The 16,640-nt window shown below is 36.6% G+C and overlaps 1 protein-coding gene across 1 annotated transcript in view; it reads right to left on the reverse strand.

Moving 5' to 3' along the window:
* THAP12 (THAP domain containing 12) overlaps positions 1-16,640 on the reverse strand; it is a 31,210-nt gene that overhangs the window by 7,316 nt on the left and 7,254 nt on the right. The window contains exons 2-3 of the mRNA XM_019974885.2: positions 6,997-7,117; positions 3,316-3,423 (exon numbers count right to left, since the gene is read on the reverse strand). Of these exons, the coding sequence (XP_019830444.1) occupies positions 3,316-3,423; positions 6,997-7,117 (229 nt within the window). The remainder of the gene's footprint in view (positions 1-3,315; positions 3,424-6,996; positions 7,118-16,640) is intronic.

Consider the following 16,640-nt stretch of genomic DNA (forward strand, 5'->3'; position numbering starts at 1 on the left):
AGCACAAGAAGAAAGAGAAACAAATAAACAAACAGAAATGATAATCAAAATATTCCCTCATCCACCCAAAGCCCTCTGATGGTTTTACCAAGTTCAACCTAACTTTCAAGAGCAGACAATATCTACCTTATATAAGTTTTTCTAGGGAAATTAAAAGAGAAAAAAAGAAAAGTTATCTAACTCATTTTATGAGGCCAACGGATCCCTGATATCATAACTGTATAAGAAGAATACATGAAAAGAAATTACAGGCCAAGACTTACAAATGCAAAACTGACCAACTAAATCGAACAGTATATGAAAATGAAAAGAAATATACTGCAATCAATTAGGCAAAGATGGTTCAACATCAGCAAATCCATCAATGTTATCACTAAGCATTAAAGAAGGGGGGAAGAAAGAACAGATACAATGAAAATATTGATAAGTTCCATAAGTTAAGACAAAAAATAAACCTCTGAATATGAGGACTAAAAGAAAATAAACGAAAAAAAAAAGAAAATAAAGGATATTTCTTTAACTTGATAAAAAAAATTACGTAACAATACCAATGGTAACATCACACTTAATGGAACAAGACAAGTGTACCAGTCGTGACATTCCTGGGACTACTCAACACAGTACTAGAGATGATCCTGACCAAACAATAATACAGGCAACAGAAAACATTAAAATTGGAAGACTGAAAGAAGAGGCAAATCTGTCCTTATTTACAGATGATACAATCAACTACATAGAAAACCCAGTAGACTATTAGAATTAATCTAAAAAAAAAGGATCTTCAAAATTGGTGGAGGAACTTTACTGGTGGCCCAGTGGTAAGAATCCGCCTTGCCACGCAGGTAGCACACGTCTGACCTCTACATGGGGAACGAGGACCCCACATGCCACAGAGCAACTAAGCCCTTGTGCCACAACAACTTGAGGCTGCACACCACAATTACAGAGAGTCCGTGGACCACACTAAAGGACCCTGCACGATGCAATGAAGATCCCATGAGCCTCAACTAAGACCCAACACAGTCAAACAAATAAATAAGTTCTTTAACTGGTGGAAACACTCTCTTAACCAGAAATACATAATCTTACCATAACTTAGCAAGTAATTAAGGAAGGATGTACACGTTCTCTTCTAAAGAACAACAAAAATCCTGACAATTTCTCAAAATTTTTACTTTCTGCACTTCTAAATTATTATAATTTTTTTTTTAGTGTTTATTTACTTGGCTGCATGGAATCGTAGTTGCAGCACACGAGATCTTTAATCTTCACTGCAGCATGTTGTTTAGTTGCTCACCTCTTTTCAACCCCATGGGCTGTAGCCCACCAGGGTCCTCTGACCTGAATACTGGCGTGGGCTGCCATTTCCTTCTCCAGGGGATCTTCCTGACCTAGGGATCAACCTGAGTCTCCTGAAAGTCTCCTGTATTACAGGCAGATTCTTTTACCACTGAGCCACACTGCAGCATGCAAAATCCTTTAGCTGCGTGTGGGATGAGGGATCTACTGGGCCCCCTGCTTTGGAAATGAGGAGTCTTAGCCCCTGGACCACCAGAGAAGTCCTGTTTTGAAAGTATTTTAATAGTCTTTTCAAAGAACTAGTAGCTTTGTCAATGACTGCTCTGCTACTTGATAGCTATTTTATTGTTTTTTTTCCATTCATGGATATGACTAATTAACACTGTAAAAATACTAATTCAAAGTATTTACAATGAAAATCTCAACAGAATTTCTAGAATATGACAAAAGGATTCTCAAATTCACATGGCAGAATAAAAGTCTACAAATAGCTAAGACAATTTTGAAAAGGAAGGCTTAAGAAATCACTCTATTTGAAAATGATATAATATAAAGCAATGTAAGGGGCAGCATCTTATCCAGACTGATTAACAGACTATGTTGGGAAAACTTGATCCCTATAAATAGAAAGCTAAATTAGATCTCTACTGGACACTATACAAATTCAAATGGATCAAAGATCTGATTACGAAAGGTAAATATAGAAGAAAATGAGGAAAACTAGACAAATGTTATCTTTAAAAAGCACACAGCCAATGGACTGAAATGACTCATTAAGTACAGGAGCACGGATACAAAATGGAGGAAGGTGAGGAATGGGAATGGTTATAAGGAAAAACAATGAGGGGCTTCCTGGTGGCAATGGTGACAGAAAGCCATGGCCTGAGGAGTCTGAGTAATTTCATTTTGTTCATTTGAGGCCAACAAAAAACAGGTAGGTTTTAAGGATATCAAAGGTTTATAAAAAACATGCACAAAGATGTCACATAGAGAGACTTAAAAGCTTTTATAAACCTTGTCAGTACTTAATAGTGATGGAATCCTTATCTCTAGTAAAACTACCCATGTCTTAACTTTCACTCTTTCCCTTTCTTAATCCCTTTGTGCCAAAATATTCTAGAAATATACTTCAGTCCCACTTTACCACAAAGGAAGAGGTGAGTTTTTTTTCCAGCTTCCCTGGAAGAAAATGATTTAGTAGCCCATAATTAACAGCATGAAATTAAAAGATGCTTACTCCTCGGCTATGACCAACCTAGACAGCATATTAAAAAGCAGAGACATTACTTTGCTGACAAAGGTCCATCTAGTCAAGGCTATGGTTTTTCCAGTAGTTCATATATGGATGTGAGAGTTGGACTATAAAGAAAGCTGAGTGCCGAAGAATTGATGCTTTTGAACTGTGGTGTTGGAGAAGACTCTTGAGAGTCCCTTGGACTGCAAGGAGATCCAACCAGTCCATCCGAAAGGAAATCAGTCCTGAATATTCATTGGAAGGACTGATACTGAAGCTACAACTCCAATACTTTGGCCACCTGATGCAAAGAGCTGACTCATATGAAAAGACCATAATGCTGGGAAAGATAGAAGGTAGGAGGAGAAGGAGCCAACAGAGGATGAGATGGTTGGATGGCATTACTGACTCAATGGACATGAGTTTGAGTAAACTCTGGTAGTTGTTGATGGACAGGGAGGCCTGGCATGCTACAGTCCATGCGGTGGCAAAGAGTCAGACATGACTGAGCAACTGAACAGAACTAAACTGAATTAACTGCATACTTTGGCTCAAGTCAACAAGTATCAACTGGCTAAATTTGAGGAAGATTTTCCAAAGCAAATACTAAAACAAACTAAATATCTTAGGTCCATGCTACTTCAATAACCATGGCATTAATCCCCCATAATGCTACACCTGATATAGAGAGTAACTTGGTTCAATGTTAACATGAATGCATCTATACTACATTTCATAATATTATAGAGGATAGAAAAGCTGGAGGAAGCACACTGACATACCAATTCTTTTATTCGTTTTCTGTGTCTACTATGTGGATTATTCAAATGGCTGGTAAGATCGAATATTGTTGGTATGGCATTATCTCGGAGAACTGTCCTGTAAGGACTCTGAAAAAGAAAAATGCATTAATGCAGAAACAGTCCTTAAAAATACATTACACACAAACAAAATTGATTGTTAATGATTTCCCCAGTACTACTTCAACTCCAATTCTAAAGTGTAGAGACTTGCAGAATTGATGATGTCAGTCCAGATCAGCTAACTATTTCTAACTCCTTTTACATTTGTCCTTCTGGCAATCTTATAAATGAAGGAACTGAACTGATGATAGGCATAAAAAGTAGAATGTATTTGTATTATATATATTTTTTTCTAATTCAATCTTCCCGCTACTTTTCTGTTCTTCCATGAGCCTACAAAGTAAAGCAGGCACAGAAGTTTCTCAAATAAGCTATCCTCTTATACATTTCATAGTAACTCTTCCCTCCTTTACCTGCCATTCCCTCCTCTTTTGCTACTATTACTGAGAAGAATTAAGGCACTGTGAAATAGTACTGACGAGGACCCAAGAGACCAAGAGACCAAGACCTGGTGGCTCAGACAGTAAAGAATCTGTCTGCAATGCAGGAGAACCAGGTTTGACCCCTGGGTTGGGAAGATCCCCTGGAGAAGAGAATGGCTACCGACTCCAATATTCTTGTCTGGAGAATTCCATAGACAGAGAAGCTGGTGGGCTACAGTTCATGGGGTCAAAATGAGCTGCACACTACTGAGCGACTAATACTTTCAGAGGAGGCTTAGGGGCTAGCCCTTAATCTACCAGTGACTCACTCTGAGACCCTGGACAAATACTTTTCCTTTCTGGACTCAGTTTCTTCTTTTGAATAAAACTCAGGTATTGAATTAGATGAAGTTATTCACACACTAATGATCATAATGCTGACCATTTCAGTTACCCAACCACTTATACTTTTTCATAATTGACTCATTTTTTTAACTAAAAATCTTAAGGAATAAAAACTATAAAATAATGATTTGATGAGCTAGTTATATTTTTAACACATATTACAAAATTTAAGATAAAAACTGATTCATGTGCCACTTGTTATCACTCATGTGCCACAAGTTATACACATAATCACATTTTTGCAAACACTGAACCAGGTATTTCTAAATTTCCTTCTAATTATAATATTCTTGTCACTGAAGGATGACCATTCTCTATCCTTATAAACTAATTCAATCTGACTAGAAACTGAATGCAAATTTAGATGGTGACAGTCTCCCACAGCCAGAAAGACCAGAGGTCAGGTAGGGACAAGAAGTTTATTAAGAGGTAGAGTAACAGATGAGTAACTGCTACTACATTCCCTTAGCTAGTCCAAAGAAACTGTGCCTTCCCAAATTTGCACTGATAAAAACAAAACACACTTCAGTTTAAAAAGCTTTTGTGGGAGCAATGATTGTTTCAAAGCTAATAAAGCACATTCAAAGTATATGTCAAACAAAAGTAACAATCCCCATATTTTTTTAACTCAAGGAAAGGTTAGGAAAATATGATGGAAAAATATATAATTAAAGAGAACACACTTAAGTTTTATCTAAAGAACTGTTACACACATTTGGGAAGAATTTCTATTTCTATTCAATATTTTCTAGTTCAATCACAAGCCTCAGGGAAAACACAAAGAAGAAAATCTATTTCTTGATAACATTCAACTTCTAGTGCTGGGCCAATTATTCTCAGTCTACTACGGAGTTTCAATCAGGGATTGATATGGTACACAATCACTGAAGGGCACAAACACAATACTATACCCTAAGTGCTTTAGCTTTCCTGCTTGGCAAACATCTCAAAAAGCAAAACCATATCCATATACAGAGTCAAGTCTTGATATCTTCCAATTAAATAAACAGAGGAGGGATAAAACACCATGAAGAACTTAAAAAATTGGTATAAAATTAATCTTCTATAAAGCAAAGGTATTACAGACCAAAAAACAACACATGAATGAAAAACATGCAATATTTTTACACCCACTCTAAGTACCCATGCCAAAAAAGGCTACATTCTATTCCTGTGCATGACAATTTTTATTCAGTATCAAAATTTAATCTTTGCTGAATGAAGGCTTGAGTATAAAGTAATGATCTTACTTTAGCATCAGAGATAATATTTAGCTTTGGTTGAACTAACAACAAATGTTTACTGATGAGATCTTAAATGCCAAACTAATGAATTCAAAACTCTTACGACATTTGGGTATAAACATTAGATAATCCAGCTTTTAACAGCAATATTTTCTATATGTGGAGGATGAAAATCTCTCACATTTGCAATAACGGATTCAAGATTAAAAAATTATGTGGAAATTTAAAAAGTAAAAATAGTTCTGTTCTATGCTCTGACTAAACAAGAATAGAAGTGAACTATATATTTTATATTTCTCACATTCTTGTTGGAATTAACTGATTAAGAAATGGTATTTATTAATAAAATAAAAATTTTAAAATTCATATGGTGTGCATATTCAAAATAATTTGGGATATTTTAATTTAATGTCAAGAACATAAAGTTTGCCTTTTAAACATATGAAATCTTTTATTTTGATCATTACCCTGTTAACAAAGCAAGGCAAAAATATCCCTCAAATATTTGTGATTAAACTGTTGAACCGGAATAGGCTCACCTCCCAATGACTTCACAAGTATCTGCTTCAATTAATTTTGAGAAATAAAATAACCCAATCATTCTTTAGTTTTCTGATGCCTCTGCAAAATGTATCTGAAAAAAATATCAAAATAAATTGCTGCATAACAATATATAGTGTATCTTCAAATTAAGTTTATGTCTATCCCAATAACTGTTGACAGTTATGCCTAAACAAGAATATTTGTTTTCATACCTAAGCAAGAATACTTAACAAAACTGTCTTCCTAACTAGTTTTTAAAGTGTTTCAAGTCTGCTTCATTTTAATCAAATCTGTCTTATCTGTGCCTTTTACGAATCAAAGCAGTAACAGAATCACAGACGGTTAAAAATCTTAGACCTCAGGAATTATCTGGTCTAAATTCTTCATTAGAAATTGGGGGGCTAAGAGAGGAAAAGTGACCTGGACAAATTTACAGTTAACTGTAGTAAGACTGAGAAATTCAGGTCTTGATATGAAATTGCAAATTACTGATGAAAATGTTTTTGTCACATGAACTGTATGATTTGCTTCCTGTTGTATCCAGCACATAAAAATTAAGGGTAGGTTTTAACAGTACACACAAAAATTTGCAAAGAGCTCTATGCCTTGATGAAGATTTCACTCATATAAAAGCTCTAGAGAAGCTGTTCCAAATAAAAATGCCAAATTCACCTTAAACATACACATTTATAATCATCTAAAATTTTCTGAAGGCTACAAAAAAAGTTTAAAAAGTGGTGACCTTTGATAAAGTGGGCATGGGGCATCAGAAATAGAAGGGTTAAAACACACACACACATATACACAAAGGTTTTTAAGAACAAAATAGGTACTATTAAGTTCCAAATCTGTCTTCATCTTAAAGGAAAAAAAAAGTGGCAGGGTGTAAGGATACTCTCCAACATTAATATATAAAGATTTACATTTCCAACCAAATAATGAGTGAAAACAAAACAAACAAAAAAACAAACCCTCTGCTTACTTACAGTTCTGCAGATCATAGAAGTTTCAAAGTGTTTGGCACACAATCGATAATGTTTATTTAGTTGATCAGGTGTTTTATCTTCTAAGTCTGCTCTCCTACAGTTCTCCACCCACTTCTGGCATCTATAAAAATAAAGCCAAAATAAAACTACAGAATATGAGCTTAACATTTAAATTTCAGCATTCAGTTTTAAGGTAAATACCTGTTATGGATAACAGACTTCTGCTCCCCTAGACCCAAAAAATATAATTTGGAGAAGTTGATTAACAACAAAATGAGAGCTGGTAGAAACCTCAGAAATCATTTAGTACATTCATTTACAGACAAGGTTAAGAAGTAACTTGTCAGAGTCATGTACAAAATTAGCAGTAAAACTAGAACTTAAACTTGAATCTTTCAACTCCCAGGACATCCTAGCATCAGAGAGGACTTAATAATCAGCAGTACAAGCAAAAAACTGCACAACCATGAGGCCGATGACTTAACATTCCCCTTAGGATTTCAACTTAAACAAGCATATGAAAACACATTGTCACTGTAGAAAACTACGAAGTAGATGTTCTATAAATAACTAGAGTTTATTATGGAAGCATAATGGCTATATTCATCTGCTTTATTATAAACATGGTTATCTACAACGATATGTGCAAACTAGATTGTAAGCTCCATGAACGCAGGAATTGTGTCTACACAATCTAGTACACAGATGGTGTTAAGAGAGAGTGACTGAGACAAAGTCCATGTCCTCTTGGTGCTTAAATATCTGTAGGAAAAAACTAACATCATCTTCATCATCATAATGCTTATTAAGCACTTATTAAGAGCCAGCTGCTGCTGCTGCGGTTTAGTCACTAAATCGTGTCTATTTGTGACCCCATGGACTGTACCAGACACTGCTCTAAACTGTTTTGAAAGAGGATAGAAATGTTCTATGCACCTAAAAGAGCAAAACTAAGCTCTTGGTAGAAATTTCAGGAAAACAAAATTACCATGGTGAAATGTTGATTATCTAAAATTGTAAAGCATTTCATTTGACCAAGAGGTATTAATTACTATACAGTGACGATGCCTAAGATGTATTTTAATCACATTCTTACATAGTTGTACAATGTGATTATAAACATTTTGATTTCAACACCTAAATTATTTGGTATGAAAACTCAGTATAAAACAATTGCCATATTGCTAGAGTTAAGTTTGCTTTTTAATTCTTAAATCTCTGGAGATCTTCCAAACAGAACAGCACTGTCTGTATTATTTCTGAACCAAAGTGAAATAGCCTTCTGATAAAAAGAAGACTCAGATTCAATCAAGAATAAGTTGAGCAGTTCAGTTCAGTCACTCAGTCGTGTCCGACTCTTTGCAACCCCATGAATCGCAGTACGCCAGGCCTCCCTGTCCATCACCAATTCCCGGAGTTTACTCAAACTCATGTCCATTGAGTTGGTGATGCCATCCAGCCATCTCATCCTCTGTCGTCCCCTTCTCCTCCTGCCCCCAATCCCTCCCAGCATCAGGGTCTTTTCCAATGAGTCAACTCTTTGCACGAGGTGGCCAAAGTATTGGAGTTTCAGCTTTAGCATCAGTCCCTCCAAAGAACACCCAGGACTGATTTCCTTCAGAATGGACTGGTTGGATCTCCTTGCAGTCCAAGGGACTCTCAACAGTCTTCTCCAACACCACAGTTCAAAAGCATCCATTCTTCAGCGCTCAGCTTCCTTCACAGTCCAACTCTCACATCCATACATGACCACTGGAAAAACCATAGCCTTGACTAGACGGACCTCTGATGGCAAAGTAATGTCTCTACTTTTTAATATGCTATCTAGGTTGGTCATAACTTTCCTTCCAAGGAGTAAGTGTCTTTTAATTTCATGGCTGCAATCACCATCTGCAGTGATTTTGGAGCCCCCCAAAATAAAGTCTGACACTGTTTCCACTGTTTCCCCATCTATTTGCCATGAAGTGATGGGACTTGATGCCATGATCTTCGTTTTCTGAATGTTGAGCTTTAGGCCAACTTTTTCACTTTCATCAAGAGGCTTTTTAGTTCCTCTTCACTTTCTGCCATAAGGGTGGCGTCATCTGCATATCTGAGGTTATTGATATTTCTCCCGGCAATCTTGATTCCAGCTTGTGCTTCCTCCAGCCCAGAGTTTCTCATGATGTACTCTGCATATAAGTTAAATAAGCAGGGTGACAATATACAGCCTTGACATACTCCCTTTCCTATTGGTGATAGAAGCAATGTCCGATGCTGTAAAGAGCAATATTGCATAGGAACCTGGAATGTTAGGTCCATGAATCAAGGCAAATTGGAAGTGGTCAAACAGGAGATGGCAAGAGTGGACATCAACATTCTAGGAATCAGCGAACTAAAATGAACTAGAATGGGTGAATTTAACTCAGATGACCATTATTATCTACTACTGTGGGCAGGAATCCTTTAGAAGAAATGGAGTAGCCATCATGGTCAACAAAAGAGTCTGAAATGCAGTACTTGGATGCAATCTCAAAAACAACAGAATGATCTCTGTTCATTTCCAAGGCAAATCATTCAGTATCACGGTAATCCAAGCCTATGCCCCAACCAGTAATGCTGAAGAAGCTGAAGTTGAACGGTTCTATGAAGACCTACAATACCTTCTACAAGTAACACCCAAAAAAGATGTCCTTTTCATTACAGGGGACTGGAATGCAAAAGTAGGAAGTCAAGAAACACCTGGAGTAACAGGCAAATTTGGCCTTGGAGTACGGAATGAAGCAGGGCAAAGGCTAAGAGAGTTTTGCCAAGAAAACGCACTGGTCATAGCAAATCCCCTATTCCAACAACACAAGAGAAGACTCTACACATGGACGTCACCAGATGGTCAACGCTGAAATCAGATTGATTATATTCTTTGCAGCCAAAGATGGAGAAGCTCTATACAGTCAGCAAAAACAAGACCGGGAGCTGACCGTGGCTCAGATCATGAACTCCTTATTGCCAAATTAAGACTTAAATTGAAGAAAGTAGGGAAAACCACTAGGCCATTCAGGTATGACCTAAATCAAATTCCTTATGATTATACAGTGGAAGCGAGAAATTGATTTAAGGGACTAGACCTGATAGACAGAGTGCCTGATGAACTATGGACGAAGGTTCGTGACATTGTACAAAAGACAGGGATCAAGACCATCCCCAAGAAAAAGAAATACAAAAAAGCAAAATGGCTGTCTGAGGAGGCCTTACAAATAGCTGTGAAAAGTTGAGCAGAGGGCCCAATGAACTACACCTACCTGTTCCACATCAAATACCTAGAAATAAATCTAATGAAAGATGTATAAGACTTCTAATAGAAAATACTTTTAATTTTTATTGTTTCTTTTAGAAAAATTTTTTAAATAAATAAACAGAGCAATACACAAGTTCATGGACTGGTACACTGAATCCTAAAGGTATCAATTCTTCTCAAAATGATTTATTGATTTAATACAATCACAATCCCAACAAGTTCTTTTATGCATGTCTCTGTGTGAGAGAGAAATGACAAAGATCATTCTAAAACTTTTTATACAGAAATTCAAAGGATCAGCATAGTCAAGACAATCTTGGGGGGAAAAAGTTGAAAGACTTATATTACCAGATAGACTTATTATAACGCTTATTAAAACTGTGGTATTGGACTTCTCTGGCGGTCCAAAGGTTAAGACTTCGAGCTTCCACTGCAGGGGGTGTGGGTTTCATCCTAGGTCGGGGAATTTCCACATGACTCAAGGTGAAGTCAAAAAAATAAAATAAAAATGCATATATCTTTTTTAAAAAAGTGTGATATTGGCACAAAAGCAAACAAAAAAACAGAACAAAATGAAGAGCTGTGGATGCTTAAGACAAGGGAATCACTGCACAGCAGTGAAGCTAAAAGTTTTTCAATAGTCCTGAATTGGCCATCCATATGGGAAAAAATGAATCCTGACCTGCACTTTCATCTATGGAAAATAAATTCCAAGTGAATTATAGACCTAAATATGAAAGGTAATACAATACAGTTTCTAAAAGATAACATAAAAGACTATCTTAATCACCTTAACACAAAGAACTCTTAAAAAGGCAACAGAAAAAAAGTCTAGAGGCAAAGATGAGTAAATCAGGCTACTTTATAGTTAATAACTTATTCATTAAAAGAATCATTTAAGAGTGAAATGGCAACCCACAAAATGGAAGAAGGGATCTGTAATATACCAATCTAACAATGAACTCATATCCAAAATATATATGAAGAACTCCCTACAAATAATTCAGACAATCTAATATAAAAATGAGAAACTTGAATAGGCCAATACACATGAAAAAAAAATGCTCAGTAAAAAGAAAAATAAAATTTTTTTAAAAGCTTAATCTCACTAGTCATTAGGAAAATACTAATTAAAACTGTAACTAAATTATTACCATATACTCATAAGGATGACTACAATGTAAAAGAAATAATACCAAATGTTGATGAGAAGGTGAAACAACTGTGCCCATCAAGGATAGAAAGGATAAACTGTGGTATACTATACATACAGACTACTATTTTGGCAATGGAATGAATGAACTAGCTAGATCTCACAAACGTGTTGAGCAAAATAAGTCAGGAGTACATACTGTAGGATTCTTTTCATATTAAGTTCAAGGGTAGGCAAAACTCATACATGGTGATTGTGCAGAAAAGGAGTTATTTAACACAGCAGGCCTCAAGTTGCTATCTTCAGAAAGACTTTTTTGTAAGGCTAGTCTTTTGGCTGATGTTGGAACTTGGCTTCTCTACACTGATATAAAAATTTCCTCTAACTGATAAGGTGACTTTTAGTGCCTTGACTATTCATGCAAACAGTATGACTTTTAATGAAAGTCTGTCCTTTTTCTGGGAGTCTGGAATTTTAGCATATGCTAAGCAGAGAGTGTCTAAGTGACCAGAACTCAATAAAAACTTTGGGCACTGGGTCTCTAAGGGCTTCTCTGGCACAAATGTTGCATTTTCACTGCTGGGGAAAAGTGGACTCTGAGTGACCAGACATGGGAGGGAGAAAACATAAGGAAGACTACACATAGATCCTTCCAACTCTACCTCTGTCTTTTCCCTCTCTTAAGATGCAGATGTGTGCTCTTACTACATTGCTGTAAGAAACCTTAGCTGTGAGTACAACTATATACTGAGTATATACAGTACAGCTATATACTGAGCTGTGAGTACAACTATATACTTAGTACAACTATATACTGAGTTCCATGAGTCCGAGTGAATCTCTGAATATGGGGGTGGCTTGGAGACCCCCTCAACATAGTAATGATAGTGAGAACAATGGATACATTTAGGGAGAGGTTAACAACCAGGAGTGGGCACTTTCTGAGGTGCTGGTAATGTTTTCTATCTTGAACATGATCTGTGTATATTTACCTTACAAAAATTCATAAAATTCTAGACTATCATTTTTGCACTTTTCCCTATGGATGTCATATACCAATAAAACAGCTTCCCATCACTCTTCCCCTCCCCGTCAAAAGCCAACTAATCTAATGTGCATGTAGTCGAACAGTGCCTACCATGGGGGAGAGTAGGATAATAACTGTAAGGACCACAAGGGAGAGGAAGTTCAGGATGTTAGTAATATTCTTCTTTTTTTTAAATCTGGGCAAAATTTTCATGGACATGTTACTCTGAAAATCTAACAAGCTATATACTTATGATTTGCGATCTTCTGTGTATATATGCTTTACATCAGTAAGTTATATGACCGCAAGTCTTTTTTTTTACACATACATATATTTGTGTACATGTTAAAATGCACATACACACTTCTATAGTTCTCTCTCAACCTTTTTTTTTAAAACTAATGCCTTCCCTGTCCTAGCTCTGTCACTGTTCTGTGTCCTTTTTTCCCCTTGGCACAGTGGAATGATTCCCCAAATCCATCAACTTCCAAACTGGTCTTACCTTTCTGTGACCTCTTCTCCAAGTGGAAAATGCTTTAAAAAACCAATTTGAGAATACTATCTTTCTCTGATTAAGATCCTTTAGTGACTTTCCATTACTCTTAGGATAAAGAACCAACTCCTCATGTGTCTTACAAGATTCTGTACAATCTAACCCTTGTTTTCTTTTCCCTCTTCATATCACACCACCCTTCCACTTTGCCACCTCACATGCCTTATTTCAGTTTCATGAATGCACTGTGATTCCTTTCATCATAGGGCTGTTTCCTATGCTGTTTATTCAACCTAGAATACTCTTCTTGTTGCTTTTTTTCACTTCCTTTGCACAGGAAAATCTATGCAAAGATCTGTCTTTAGATCTTCACTCAAATGTCACTGAGGAAAATTTTTCAGATTTGAAAAGAGTACGTACAACACACACACACACACACACACACACACACACACACACCCAGGTAGGTAAGACTATTCTCCCTCCATGTACAGTAGTTTCCCCCTTACCCATGGGGGATATATTCCAAGACCCTCAGCGGGTGCCTGAAACCACGTATAGTACTGACCCCTATATATACTATGTTTTTGCAATACTAATGGGTAGGTAGTGTATATAGTGTGGATAAGATAGACAAAGGGATGATTCACATCCAGGACAGGACAGAGTGGGCCAGTGTAAGATTTCACCATGGCTACCCAGAACAGCTAAAGATTATGAATTTCACCCTGCCAAATCCAAAGGTCACTTCCTGTCTTCAACTTAATCACCCTTTCAGTACTAGTCAACCATCACTGACCACTCCTTTTTAAAGTTTGAAATTTTTTCTTTCAATGGCCTCCTACTAATGCAAGATTTCCAAAACATATTCCAAAGAAGACTAGTTAAAGAATTGCTCCAATTAAAAACAAAGGAGGTTTCATGGTCAAATAAATTTGGATAATATTACATACTTTATCCTACACTTGGGGTTTTAAATATTTCTCTGGGATCTTGAATAATTTAGCTAACCTCTCTGTGCCTGCTTTTCTTATCTGAAAGCAGAGACTATCTCAAAATTTATTGCAAGGGTTAACTGAAATAGTCTACATAAAACACACAGAATAGCGCCTGACACACAGACTATGAAGTATTCTATAAGTATTATTATTATTATTACAATTTGCAGCATCGTTTCGAGGATTAAATAAGATCATATGAAAGTACTTTAAGATTGTATCTTATAGAAGTGATTCTCAAACATAATCGTCTCAGGAGCCCTTTACGCCTTGAATTATTGAGTAACTAAAGAAATTTTGTTTACATGCATTTTATCTACCAATATTTATGACTATAGAAACAACTTAGAAATTTACAAATATTAGTTCATTAAAAATAGCAATTCCATTACATGTTATCATAGATAACATTTTAATGAAATAACTATATTTTCTAAAACAAAAACCATTTAGTGAAAAGAATGGCACAGTTCACCATCTTTGCAAATCTCTTTTATGTCTAACTTTATAGAAGAAAGCTAGAGTCTCACATCTGCTTTTGCATATAATCTGTTGCCATACATTGTTTTGGCTGAAGTACAAGAAAGAAACGACTTCTCAATGATACGCAGTTTAAAAGACTATTTCAACATTCCTGTTTCCTACGTAATTGTGGATGTTCTTTGATAGGACACCAAAACTCCACAAGCAGTGGTTTCTTAAAGATTAGCTGCAATGTGGAATCTGAAACCAGACCAATGAGCTTTTTCATACTGTTTGATTAAAATCCACTAGTCTAACTTGCACTTTGAATAGAACTTTCATCCATGTATATCTTTGTAAAATCATGAATTTATCAGTTTGGAAAATCTTAGTTCAGTAAGTTTGGCAGACTGGTTAAATGGTAACACATTTCATTATATGATATATATATATTTTTAAGTCACATTTATCAATATCACCATTGATCTCATCAGAAAAGTCTAATTAGAGAGTTGTCTAGCTCAAGGTAATGAATATAAATTTTCCAAAATTCTAACTTTTGCTTGAATGCTTGGCTGTCAGTTGTTTTTCTTTAAGTGGCAGGCTTATTTTGTTCATTTCCAAGAAAATGTCTGCTGCTGCTGCTGCTGCTAAGTCGCATCAGTCATGTCGGACTCTGTGCGACTCCATAGACGGCAGCCCATCAGGCTCCCCTGTCCCTGGGATTCTCCAGGCAAGAACACTGGAGTGGGTTGCCATTGCCTTCTCCAGAAAATGTCTACTAAACACCTATATCTGAAGTCATACTTAGAAAATTTTATAAAACACAATATATAACTTATCTGAGTAGTGACTTCATAATGTTATAATGTCCCTGAAAAACTCCACGGTACACTCCTGAGATAATGAGCACAAAAAAGGCAAATAATGTCCGTGTATTATGAAGTAGTTTTCACCTTTTTGACTCCCTGAAAGGGTCGTGGGGACCCTCCTGAATTCCTGGAAACCACCATTTTACATTTTACACATTAGAGTATATCAATTTTCAGTTAACTTTGATTAAACTACCAAAGAATCTTACAAGACCTCACTACCTCAGGGGAAAGTACTGTCTGAGAAGAAAGAAGAATGTTTCAACTGCCCAGTTCAGTTCAGTTCATTCGCTCAGTTGTGTCCGACTCTTTGCGACCCCATGAATTGCAGCACGCAAGCCTCTGGATGAAAGTGAAAGAGGAGAGTGAAAAAGTTGGCTTAAAGCTCAACATTCAGAAAACGAAGATTATGCCATCTGGTCCCATCACTTCATGGGAAATAGATGGGGAAACAGTGGAAAGAGTGTCAGACTTTATTTTTGGGGGCTCCAAGATCACTGCAGATGGTGATTGCAGCCATGAAATTAAAAGACGCTTACTCCTTGGAAGGAAAGTTATGACCAACCTAGATAGCATATTAAAAAGGAGAGACGTTACTTTGCCAACAAAGGTCCGTCTAGTCAAGGCTATGGTTTTTCCAGTGGTCATGTACGGATGTGAGAGTTGGACTGTGAAGAAAGCTGAGCGCTGAAGAATGGATGCTTTTGAACTGTGGTGCAGGAGAAGACTCTTGAGAGTCCCTTGGACTGCAAGGAGATCCAACCAGTCCATTCAAAAAGGAGATCGGTCCTGGGTGTTCTTTGGAAGGAATGATCCTGAAGCTGAAACTCCAGTACTTTGGCCACCTCATGCGAAGAGTTGACTCATTGGAAAAGACTCTGATGCTGGGAGGGATTGGGGGCAGGAGGAGAAGAGGACGACAGAGGATGAGATGGCTGGATGGCATCACTGACTCGATGGACCTGAGTTTGAGTGAACTCTGGGAGTTGGTGATGGACAGGGAGGCCTGGTGTGCTGCAATTCATGGGGTTGCAAAGAGTCAGAAAAGACTGAGCGACTGAAGTGAACTGAACTCATCTTCTTGCCACTGCCCTAAGGTGAGTTGATTTTATATATATATATATATATATATATATATATATATATATATTTAAAGTGCATTAATGCTACTTTTTCTAAACTAATATGAGGTATTAGGGTATGAAATTCCACAGAGTGCCATGTATTAATTATACTCTTGAATTTTAAGTTACTTCTAAACAATTGTTTTAAAAAGTGTGCACAGGGACTTCCCTGGTGGTACAGTGGGTAGGAATCCATCTGCCAATGCAGGGGACATGGGTTTGATCCCTGATCCAGGAAGAT

Source organism: Bos indicus, chromosome 15 (genome assembly GCF_029378745.1).
Source record: "Bos indicus isolate NIAB-ARS_2022 breed Sahiwal x Tharparkar chromosome 15, NIAB-ARS_B.indTharparkar_mat_pri_1.0, whole genome shotgun sequence".
Taxonomy (NCBI): Eukaryota; Metazoa; Chordata; class Mammalia; order Artiodactyla; family Bovidae; genus Bos; species Bos indicus.